Source organism: Crotalus tigris, unplaced genomic scaffold (genome assembly GCF_016545835.1).
Source record: "Crotalus tigris isolate CLP2741 ecotype Arizona unplaced genomic scaffold, ASM1654583v1 scf7180000017690.20705106771:4171800, whole genome shotgun sequence".
Lineage (NCBI taxonomy): Eukaryota > Metazoa > Chordata > Lepidosauria > Squamata > Viperidae > Crotalus > Crotalus tigris.
This window is the reverse complement of record NW_024096569.1, coordinates 80,550-92,571: the sequence shown is the minus strand read 5'-3', so window position 1 is coordinate 92,571 and position 12,022 is coordinate 80,550. Positions and strand designations below refer to the sequence as shown.

At 49.6% G+C, this 12,022-nt stretch overlaps 1 protein-coding gene across 2 annotated transcripts in view; it reads right to left on the bottom strand.

Annotated features, from left to right (window-relative positions):
- Positions 1–2,035: 2,035 nt before the first annotated feature.
- Positions 2,036–12,022, bottom strand: part of EPHB4 (EPH receptor B4) — a 35,876-nt gene continuing 25,889 nt past the window's right edge. For both annotated transcript variants that reach the window (XM_039337851.1, XM_039337852.1), the window contains 10 exons: positions 10,106–10,262; positions 9,570–9,672; positions 9,214–9,284; positions 8,438–8,551; positions 8,082–8,329; positions 6,730–6,945; positions 6,421–6,570; positions 4,884–5,077; positions 3,240–3,395; positions 2,036–3,144 (listed from right to left, as the gene is read on the bottom strand). In XM_039337851.1, the coding sequence (XP_039193785.1) occupies positions 3,021–3,144; positions 3,240–3,395; positions 4,884–5,077; positions 6,421–6,570; positions 6,730–6,945; positions 8,082–8,329; positions 8,438–8,551; positions 9,214–9,284; positions 9,570–9,672; positions 10,106–10,262 (1,533 nt within the window). In that variant the 3' untranslated portion in view covers positions 2,036–3,020. The remainder of the gene's footprint in view (positions 3,145–3,239; positions 3,396–4,883; positions 5,078–6,420; positions 6,571–6,729; positions 6,946–8,081; positions 8,330–8,437; positions 8,552–9,213; positions 9,285–9,569; positions 9,673–10,105; positions 10,263–12,022) is intronic.

Genomic DNA, 12,022 nt, shown 5'->3' with positions numbered 1-12,022 from the left:
TTCCGCCCATGCAACCTATAATGTACGGCTTAGAGGGATAGGCGAGCCCAGCCAGCTGTGGCTGGTTCAACAAGCCACGGTTAAACAAACTAGGATGGAAGGTGAAGCTGCATTGACTTAACGCCTAATCAAAGTTTAGCCTGACGCGCAACTCAAAATCCAGGAATATGGCTGACGGTGGATATGCTGGCATTCTGTTCAATAACCCGGCCCCCTAAGGATTTGAGTGGGTGGGAGGGGCTTCTTGTTAGAGAAACGGGCACGGATGCATTGCCTCTGGCAGCATACAGAGATTTTTTTTTCCTCCACCCATCCTCCCCATCTGGAAGGGCAAACTTGTTCTTAACAGAACAATAACAGAATATATTCTATTATTATTACAATAACAAAATATATTCTATTATTCTGTTAAAACTCAGGATTGCCCCTCTACGACAAAAAATAATACAAAATCTATATGGCATATAGGGTTTCCTGCCTGAGCAGGGGGTTGGACTAGATGACCTCCAAGATCCCTTCCAATTTTATGATTATTTATTTATTATCATTATTATCTCTATCCCTGTTATATCACGGTTGGGCCACAAGGTGTCGCTGTTCCCTGCAAAAGTTCATGTCTTTTCACCTCTGAATTTTAAGAGTATTTTTTCAACCTCCGTAACTTTGAAGGTGGGTGGACTTCAACTCCCAGAATTCCCCCAGCTGGCTAGGGTTAGGGCTGGCTGGGTAAGAAGACGGGGGGGGGGGGGAGAGAAAGTGTCCCCCCTTTCCAGTCAGTCACAACTTCGAATGGATCACTAAGCTAGAGGTTGTAAAGAGAGGACTTCCAGTATGCCAGCATCCCCCCCCCCCCCGGAAAGGTGGGATTTCTCTCTGTTGGGTCAGCCTGGAGGTCGGATCACAACACCCATCCTCCCCAGCTGGAATCCCTGCTCATCTGGGCTTATCTGGACTCAGAGAGAATTTCATGGCTCTTGGAATGTTTTAACTTGCTTCCATTCTCTGAATAGGTTGGATGTTTTCGTAGGTAGATATTAATTAGACGCTGGTGGAATCAGGAGGGTAGAGGGAAAAAAGCATAATTGGTGAGTCTCTACCTTGGTGCAGGGAAGCAGAGCAGGGGTCTTCAAACTTGTGGACTTCAACTCCCAGAATTCCTCAGCCAGCGTGAGGGAACTAGGACCCTTTTGTGACTCATGGACTTCAACTCCCAGAATTCCTCAGCCAACATGAGGGAAATATGGCCCTTTCGTGACTTGTGGACTTCAACTCCCAGAATTCCTCAGCCTGCATGCCTGGCTGAGGAATTCTGGGAGTTGAAGTCCACAAATCATCAAAAGCCAAGTTTGAAAACCCCTGATAGAGACACAATTACATTAATGGCCTTTCCTGGCTCTTGCTTTACCTGGCTGGCCTTGGAAGTATTTTTCAGATCTTTTAAAAGGGGAAGAGGATGGCAGCAACACCACCTGTCTTTTGTCTAGACATCAGTAGCCATGGCAAGTTACACCCCCAAGGGGGCAGCCATTTTGTGAGCGTTCCCACAGCATCCTCCCAATACTTCTCTTCCATTCTCCAGGGCTTGGCCTAATCTCCCTTTGCAAACCAAGTTTAATATCCTTTTTTAAAAAAAGATTCTGTTTATTAAACAAAAAAAAGGATAATTAAAAAAAATTAAATTAGCACTTTTTCCCGGGGGAGCAGCTTCCAATCCCCCCCCCACTCATCTGCCTGTTTATCTCTGCTCTGCCCCCCCCCCCTTTGATATGAAGGCCAGTGACAGACAGGAAAGCCCTTCAATTTTGGGGAGCCCTTGGGGCTCCTCACATTGCATCCAGAGCCTCCCCCCCCCCAAAAAAAAGTTCCATCCAGAGATCGGGAAATTTCAAACTTTTGCAATTCCAAGGGAGGATGTGCCTTAGCAGTGATGTTCGTGTGTTTGGCAAAGGAAGGGGGGCCATCCTGAAACCTAGCCCCCCCCCCAAATCTCCCGCCAGTCATCCCCAGGCCCCCCACCCCTCAGCAGCCCCTTCCCCTCAATTTTGGCTTAGAAGATACACAATTTGTTTTAATGAAAAGCAATATATAGGACCACCTTCAATATGAAGGCTAAAGAACTGTTATAAAGCCAGCCCCTTGGCTCCGATCCTGCGGTGACCCCCGGGGGTCTCCAGGGGCTGAAGGGAGCCCCCAACCCCTCTTCTCCGAGGGCGTCTCCCACAGGACTTCACCACTGGGGGCAGCGTTGCTGATTGTCACCGAGGGCCAGGCCTGCTTTGCCTATCCAGTCCCGGGTTTCCCACAACTTCGGCTGCCCCCCTTGTGTGGGCAGGGTCTGCACATCCCACCTTCCAAAGCTTCCGGTTCTTTGGCTTCCTGGTCCCAGGGGCGGGGAGGGAGGGAGCACCGGCTGCTCACCCAGACCTCCCAGCTGCATCTCCTCCTTGCGCAGAAGAGGTGCTGGGTTCAAGTCTCGCTTCATGTTACTAGGAGTCAGCAGGAGGGACAGGGTGTCTCATCTCCCTTCGAGGCTGGGGGAAGTGGGGAGGGTGAGTTTCCCCATCTGTGTTCCTCCAACAGACCCCCCCCCCAAGAGGAGGTTTTCTACCTTCCCCACTTCTGCAGGCCCCCCATAAACGTGATTCCCCCACAGCTGGGGGAGGGGGCACCGGCTGGGAAGAGCTGGTCCTCTTTGGCATGATATCCCTCGGAGCTCGGTGAGGGAGGGGCCCGGTTCGTGGCCTCGGTCCTGGGGGGTCTCCCCAATTTCCCTGCCACGAAGCTGGCGGGAAAGGCAACTTTCCAAGGGGGTCAGTCTGGGACTTCAGACTTCCCCAAAGTGGGGAAGGGGTGAATATATGGGGAGGGGGCAGCGAGAAGAGCAGAGGAGACGGGCGCTGACGGGCGAGTCGAGAAGAGGCGTCTCCCCTCCCCGGCCAGTTCTTGGCTGCCCCCTCCTCCAAAAAGAAGTCAACAAGTCAAGAGACGGGCAAATCGCTGCTTCTCTGGCCAAGTGCCGGTCAGTACGGTCCCGCTTTGGCCGCTGTGGAGGTGCCAGCCTTGCCCTGGACGCGCATGTTCTGGACACTGGACAAGATCTTCTTCTGATGTCCCGCCAAGGTCACGCCGATTCTGAGCAGGTCCCTGAGGAGGGAAACCGAGGGAGGGGAGGGGGTGAGGGGAGTCCTCGTTCTGCCTTTCCGCCTCCCCTTCCCTCCGGACCCCCCCCCGGCACTCACTCGGACGAGAGTTGGCTGACCAGCTCGAAGGAGGTGAAGCCGGCGTTGGCGAAGCTGTCTTCGTAGCGGCCCATCTTGAGGGCGCGCAGCCAGTCGCTGACCGAGCCGAAGGAGGAGTAATGGGGCAGCCGCTGGTCCAGCAGAGGGTGGGACGGCCTGCAGGGGGGAGTGGCAGGTCATCAGCAGCCGGTCAGGCTCACAAGGGGATGGGAGGGGGGGTCTCACATAGGAGAACCCCCAACACAGGGGTGAATCCTGGGCAGGTGACTTCAGCTCCCAGAATTCCCCCGCCGGCAAGGGTTGACAAGAACAAATGTGGCTAGACTACTTTATCACATTTTTGGATTGGAAAACTTTCTTGATAGATGGAGGGAATGCAGTAGACGTAATATACCTTGAGTTCCGCAAAGTGAAAAAAAAAACGGCTGGCTGGGGAATTCTGGGTGTTGAAGTCCACTAGACCTTGTTTGAAATGGTATATAGGTTCTCTTGCTTGAGCAGGGGGCTGGATTAGAAGACCTCTAAGGTCCCTTCCAGTTTCTATTTTGTTCTGTTCTTTCTATTCTATTCTATTCTATTCTTTCATATTTCTGTTCTATTCTATTCTAATTTCTATTCTATTCTGTATTTTATTATTCTATTCTATTCTATTCTATTCTTTCATATTTCTGTTCTATTCTATTCTATTCTATTTCTATTCTATTCTAATTTCTATTGCATTCTAATTTCTATTCTATTCTTCATATTTCTGTTCTATTCTATTCTATTCTATTCTATTCTATTCTATTCTATTCTATTCTATTCTATTCTATTCTATTCTATTCTTCATTCCTATATTCTATTCCATTCCATTCTATTCTATTCTTCATATTTCTATTCTGTTCTATTCTAATTTCTATTCTATTCTGTATTTTATTATTCTATTCTATTCTATATTTTATTATTCTATTCTATTCTATTTTATTCTTCATATTTCTATTCTGTTCTGTTCTATTCTAATTTCTATTCTATTCTATTCTGTATTTTATTATTCTATTATGTTCTATATTTTATTATTCTATTCTATTCTATTCTATTCTTCATATTTCTATTCTGTTTTGTTCTGTTCTATTCTATTCTATTCTTCATATTTCTATTCTGTTCTGTTCTATTCTATTCTAATTTCTATTCTATTCTGTATTTTATTATTCTAGTCTATTCTATATTTTATTATGCTATGCTATGCTATGCTATGCTATGCTATTCTATTCTATTCTATTCTATTCTATTCTATTCTACTCTACTCTACTCTACTCTACTCTACTCTACTCTACTCTACTCTACTCTACTCTACTCTACTCCACTCCACTCCACTCCACTCCACTCCACTCCACTCCACTTCCTATTCCTACTGTCTTAAAGTGGCCAAGGTCGGACACCCTACTTTTTAAGCCGTCCATTGGTCACCTCAGCTTTTCCCTGTGTTCATATGAAACAACCCCCTTTTTCCAAAGCCACAAAGTTGATGGGCACAGCGAGGGCACACCCCTGGGCCCTACCCACCTCCAGATGTCCCCGAAGAGGCTCCTGCCTGCACAGCTCAAGTGCCAGGCCGTATGTGTGTGTGTGTTTGTGTGTATGTGTGTGTGTGTGTGTCCCACTTACCCTCCGTTTCCCCGCGAGACAATCTTGAGGCTGGCCGGGTTCCGGATCAGCTTATCCAGGGAGCTGACGATCTGGGCGAAGCGAGGCCGGGCGTTGCGGTCCCTCTGCCAGCAGTCCAGCATCAGCTGGTGCAGGGAGGTGGGGCAGTCCGTGGGGGGCGGCAGGCGGTAGTCCTGCTCGATGGCGTTGATCACCTGGGGGAGGGGAGGGAAGCGCTGCGGGTGAAGGAGGGGCGGGGCGAGGGGGGGTCCTCCGCCGAGGGGGGAAATCGGAGTCCGCGGGAAAAATCACAACATCCAGGCAGCAGAGAAGATAAATAAAAGGTGGTCCTTGACTTACGACCACACCACTGAGCCCAAAGTTCCCGTCGCTAAGTGAGACGGCTGTTAAGTGAGTTTTGCCCCATTTTACAACCCTGCCACCGTTAATTGGATCACTGCAGTTGTTAAGTTAGTAACACGGTTGTTAAGCGAATCCGGCTTGTCGTGAGGTCGCAAAAGGGGATCACTGCGACCGTCATAAATATAGGTCAGTTGCCAAGCATTTGAATTTTGGCCACGGGGACACTGCAGTGGCCGTAAGTGTGAAAAGGGGCTGTTAAGTCCTTTTCTTCAGCGTCATTTTAACGTCAAACGGTCGTTAAAGTCAAGGACTATCGGGATGGAGCAGGTGGGAAAGGAATGCGGGGAAAAAATACTCCCCCTTTTTCAGATGCCAGAATAACACAACAAAACACAACAAAAATAAGAGACCCGCAAACTGGGTGCAACGCTGCGTGGCACCGAGCATGCAAATGAGATGCAATCTTAAGTGGGCCTGCGGCTGTGTTTTGCGGTGTGTCTTTTCCCGTCCTGCAACAAGCATCCGGCATCCAGACGACCCCGGCCACTCTCCGCAAAACCCCGAGCAGAGTTATGGGATGGGAGTAATAATTAGGTATCGGATGGGAGACCACCCAGCGATTGGGAAGGGGAAGAAATTGCCCAGAAGATGGCCAGCTTTTCAGGGATTGACCTTGCTGCTCTCCAACACTGACACTGGACACCAGGAATTCTACGGGTCAGAGAAATGGCCTGGTCCTTGTTGTGTGAACCAGGTGTGCAAAAGGCACAGGATTCGGAACTCAGCCCTTAAAAGGTGGGTCAAAAGCCCAGCGAAGGATCTGGCGAGGACCATTAAGGTCAGGGATGCCACCAGCCCCTCCCTCCAAATCAGCCGAAGCAAAGCTTGGAGACAGAACAGAGTAACAGGGGGACCTTGGAGGTCTTCTAGTCCAACCCCCCGCTCAAGCAGGAGACCCTACATAACATTCTGAATCAATGGTTGTCTAATCTCGTCTTAAAAGCCTGCAGCCCTGTGGCACCCACAACTTCTGGTGGCAAGTTGTCTCACTGATGATTCTCCCTGTCAGGAAATTAATTTCTCCCGAGTTCTAGGTTGCTTCTCTCCAACCTACAAATAATGGGGAAGGGGAGAGAGAAGCCAGGTGGGGGCATTTGGGGGGCCCAGACCCCTCCCCTAAAGTCAGGCCACTCACATCCTGATTGGACATGTCCCAGTACGGCCTCTCTCCGAAGGACATCACCTCCCACATCACAATGCCGTAACTCCACACGTCGCTGGCGGAGGTGAACTTGCGGAAGGCGATGGCTTCGGGGGCCGTCCAGCGGATCGGGATCTTCCCCCCCTGAGGAAAGAGGGATGGTAGAATTGGGGAGGGGGGGCAGGGAGCACCAGGATCATCTAGTCCAGCCCCCCCTGCAACGGGCAGGGGAGAGGGACCAAACCCCCCCACCCCCCCACCCCCTTGGGTCCGGGGAGCGGAAGAAAGAACGAAGAGACATACCAAAGAGCTGGTGTAGGTTGGATCCGAGGAATTCTCCTCCAGGAAGCGAGACAGCCCGAAGTCGGAAACTTTGCAAACCAGGTTACTGTTGACCAGGATGTTACGGGCGGCCAAGTCGCGGTGCACGTAGCTCATGTCGGAGAGGTAGCGCATCCCGGAGGCGATGCCCCGCAGCATCCCCACCAGCTGGATGGGCGTGAACTGACCGTCGTTCAACTGCGGGGGGGGGCCACAAAGAGGGTCAGGACCCCGAGGTGGGGACGGGTGGGGTTGAAGACCCACCTCAGTGGGATGGGCAGATAGTGGTGGGCTTTCCACCCGGACCCCAGGCTGCTGCTGGGAGGAATAAGATGCGGGATTGCAAAGACCTTCCTAGATTTAGGAGTCTCCACCCGTGGCCACTTTTAGACTGGTGGACTTCACTCCCAGAATTCCCCAGCCAGTCATGGCGTCAGTGACCTCACCAGGGACAGATGTGGGGTAGCTAGCCCCCCCCCCCGTTCTCCCATGCTGGCTAGGGAATTCTGGGAGTTGAAGTCCACGAGTCTTAAAGTGGCCACGGGTGGAGACCCCTGTATCAACCGGAAAGTACCAGGTGGGCCTTTTTGGGGAACGAATCCCAAAAATCCCTTCAGACGACCACTTTAGTCAATGCACGACAGGCCCCCTCCTTTCCTAAGCAAAAAGGAGGGAAGTAGAATAAAATAAAATAACAGCACAAAACTAAACAATGAAATAAAATAATAAAATAAAATAAATTGAATTAAATTAAAATAACATAGAAATAAAATAAAACAAATTAAATTAAAACAAAACAAAATAACAAAATAAAATAAAAATAAAATAAAATAAATAGTAAAATAAAATAAAACTAAAAATAATAAAATAAAAACAAAATAATAAAATAAAATATGAAATAATAAAATAACAAAATAATAACATAATAAAATAAATATTCTATTCTATTCTAAAATAAAATAAAATAATAAATTAAATTGAATTAAAATAAAATAAAATAACATAGAAATAAAATAAAACAAATTAAATTAAATTAAAACAAAACAAAATAACAAAATAAAATAAAACTAAAATAAATAGTAAAATAAAATAAAACTAAAATAAATAGTAAAATAAAATAAAACTAAAATAAAATAATAAAATAAAATATAACATAAAATAAAAACAATAAAATAAAATAAATATTCTAGTCTACTATTATAAAATAAAATAAAATAATAAAATAAAATATAAAGCAAAACATAAAATAAAATTAAACACGAAATACAGAACCCAAAGGGCTTCCCCTCCCCTCCCTCCCCGGGGCTTTCGGGGTCTTCCCCCCCCCCGCTCACCCGCAGGAAGGAGTCCAGGGCACCGTTCTCCATGAACTCCGTGATGATCATGACGGGGACGCTGTTGGTGATGACCCCATCCAGCCGGATGATGTTGGGGTGCTCGAACTGGCCCATGATGCTGGCCTCACTCAGGAACTCCCTCCGCTGCTTCTCCGTGTAGCCTCCCTTCAGGGTCTTGATGGCTACGTAGACCTCCTTCTTCCCCGGCACCTTCAGGAGGCCACGGCAGACTTCCCCAAATTCCCCTGTGAGGGGAGGGGGACGGGCGGAGAGGGAGGGGGCTGCTTAACAATTAAGGAGGGAGGAGTGGGGGGCGGGAGGGGGGGAGCCAGAGGGACGGGCCCGATCCTCACCTGCCCCGATGACCTCCTCGATCTTCACGTAGGAGACGTCGATCTCCTTGGCGAATTCCCGCACGGCCTCGTTGGGGTCCTCATAGGTGAAGGGGTCGATGTAGACTTTGGTACCTGTCCGGAGGTGGGGCAGGGGGGGCCGTTAAGGGGGGAAACCCCCAACGGACCCGACCGATACGGGGTTGTTGTTTTTTTTAGTAGTACAGCTATTCACCGACTTACAAACAGTTCATTTAATGACTGTTCAAAGTTACAACGGCCCTGAAAAAAGGGACTTAGGACCATTCCTCGCACTTATAACCCCTGCAGCACCCCCATGGTCACAATGACCAAAATTCAGATTCTTCACCTCTGACTCATATTTACGACGGTCGCATCTCAGGGGTCGTGCGATCCCCTTTTGCGACCATCTGACGAGCAACGTCAATGGGGGAAGCCGGGTTCGCTTAACGACCGTGTGACCAACTTAGCAAATGCGGCCACTCTCTTAACGACCGTGGCAAGGGAGGTCGTAAAACGGGGCAAAGCCCACTGAACAAATTTCTGGCTTAAACAACAAAAAATTCTGTTCATAAAGCCGAGGAGCGGCCTGTGTTGTGTTTATATTACTAGGTTTTATTTAGCTCTATCTTTTTATTTTGTAAGCCGCGGGGTTGAGATGGGCAGCTAATAAATTTTACAAATAAATAATCTTGCAAATATACTCCCCCCCAGCCCCCTCTCACAATGCCACAGGCATCCCTCCCCACCGCCCGCGAATCTTTGCTCCCTCTCACCGTGCCCAATCAAGTATTGTCCAGGTTTGTCCGAATATTCTTGCTCCCGCGAGGCCGAGGACCCCTGGCGCCTGTCGGAGAAGGCAGAAAAAGGAATGCTTGCCTGAAGCCCCGCCCACTCCCCTTAGCTTCTCCCACAGCCACATCCCCGCACCTCCGTTCAACCGTTACCCTGCTAGCCAATCCTTCGTCCCACCAGCTCATCCCCATCTTCCTCCGTTGTAGACTGCCTTAGATGCCAGAATTCCCAGGCACCTGGCCCCGTTTTTCCCACGCCTTCCCCAGTGCTGGCTAAGCAATTAGGCTCCTCCCACGTTCTCCTGGCCCCCTCCTCCATTTGGGAAGCAGCGCCTTACCGGAGGCAGACCACGGCCACGATCACCACGGCCAAGACGAGGAGGCTACCCAAGGCCGCCGTGCCCACGATGAGGGCCAGCTTCTCCGTGCTGCTCCCCGGCTCTGCCAGGAGGGGGGGCAAAGGGGTCAAAGCCAGCAAGGGATGATGGGAAGGGAACAAAATAAGGTGTGGACAAGGATCCTTCCCCCCAAAACTTGGTGGGCAAAAAGCGCTAGCCCTTTCCTTTCTGTTCCTCTCCTCCATTCACTCATTCCTTTTTTCCTTCCCTTTCTTTTTCCTTTCTTTTACTTTTCTCGTTCTGTTCTTTTCTGGTCATTTTAAAAGGGCTCCACGGCAAACCTATTAAAAACCTCCCGGCTGTGGTGGTCCTAAGGGAAGACATTCTCCGAAATTGCTGCCTCTTTTGGAGGCAAAAAAAAATAAAATAGAAGACCGGGTCTTAATTTTGGAGAAACACGGCAGTTGGGGGGGGGGCACGATCCGTCTGCAATAAAACCACCAGGGGTCCCTCGCTTGCAACCGAGGGGGTCTTACCGGCTCCGTGGGTCTGGAAGGCCTTTTCTGGCCCAAACCCTCCGTAACCGGCCTCCGATCGGGCGCGGACTTGCACAACGTAGACGGATCCTCGACGCAGCCCCGACAGGGTCACCCGGTTCTCGGACGTCTTCACGAACATGGGTCCACCGGCCCCCTGGAAGAGGGCAGATGGGGAGTCAGAGTCAGAGCCCACCCCAGCTTCCCTCCTCTCAGCGCAGGCATGCACATCTGGGCAACGGTTTCGGAGTCCTCTCCTCTCCAACCGCCGTCTCCAAAAACCCCAGGGAAAATTCGCAAAAGTTAGTGGCAAAACTGGACCCGCACTTCTGTTTACACAGGCCCTTTTATTTGGTTCCCCCTGTTCATACTTTAAGGTTTAATGTTTTTTAACTTAAATTTTTTTTATCTGTGTCACCGATAAAAGAGAAGACAGATAGCTCTCCACAACAATTTATTTAGCGACCGTTCAAAAGGCACTGAAAAAAGGACCGTTTTTCACCCTTACGACCGTTGCAGCAGCCCCATGTCGCGTGATCAAAATTCAGACGCTCGGCCACTGACTCACGCTTACGACCGTCACAGTGTCAGGCGATGCCCTTTGGCGACCTGACGAGCAACGGGGGAGGCCAGATTCACTTAACAACCGTGCGACTAAGACTGCAGTGATTCACTTAACAACGTAAAAGGGGGCAAAAGTCACTTAACGACCATCTCGCTTAACAACAGAGATCTGGGACTTGATTGCAGTCGTTAAGTCGAGGGCTGTCTGTATCTGAAGCTCCCTCCTGAGGTAAAAGGCTGCCAGTGCCTCTTCCAAAGCTGCCTCCCTTAACTTAGGGCAGTGGTTCTCAACCTTTTTAATGCCAAGACCCCCCCCCAATCGGTCGTAAGTCGAGGACTACTCAACCGGTCGTAAGTCGAGGACTACTCAACTGGTGCAGCACCGTTGGCAGAATGGGACTTTTGGCGGGTTCAGCAGGGCAGCCTGGATGATTCCTATTGGCTTTGGAAAGCCAATAGAATTAGACTCTATTCAAGAGAGTCTGTTCTATTGGCTTTCAAAAGCCAATAGAATAAAAGGGAGTAGCCCAGGTAAGGAAAAGGGGGAAAAAATGGCGGACTGCGTTGTTGGGCGACCCGTGAAATGGTCATTTGACCCCAAATGGGGTCCCGACCCGCAGGTTGAGAACCACTGATTAGGGAGTGGATTACAAGGGCCGAGACGCCCAGTCCCCTGGCTGAGGATGATGGGAGTCCGTACCCGTCCTCTCGACACCAGCCTTAACCGGCACCTTTTTCCAAGGCCAGGCGCGGAGGGATTGCTTAAAACAGGCATTTATCCCTCTTTTCAGCCCAAACGAGTTTCTGGAGTGGATTACACCGGATCAATCGTCAGGCAGATCCTCTTCAAAGCCGTCTGACTGACCAATTAATCTGTCAGCGCTTTTCAACTTCGAAAACACAAAGGAATTTTTAAAAAGCCAGGAAGGCGGATTATCCAGCCGCAGGTGGGAAGCGCGTCCTCGAAAGGGCCTCGTTCTTCCCGTGGAAAAAAGTACATTTGGCTTCCAAGAAGCGTGACCGCCGGAGGGGGGCTCCTCTCCCCAGAAATATTGGCCGGGGGATTTACTGCTCAACTTAAAAGGGAGACGATGTTCGGCAAAGCCTGGTGTGTGTGTGTCTGTGTCTATGTGTGTAAAAGAAATAATTCGAGTCTACATTTTATGGGCAAATATTGGCAGTTTTGCTCAAGGGGGTACCAAATTGAGGCGAGGACGTAAGGCTGAAGCAACGGGGCGAACTATATATCTGGGCGCGTCTCGCAAAGACCCCTCCTTTGCCCCAAATCCAGAACAAAAGATATGGGGATCCCTTTGCTGCCCTGTTTTAGTCCGTGGAGGTGCAGAAACACAA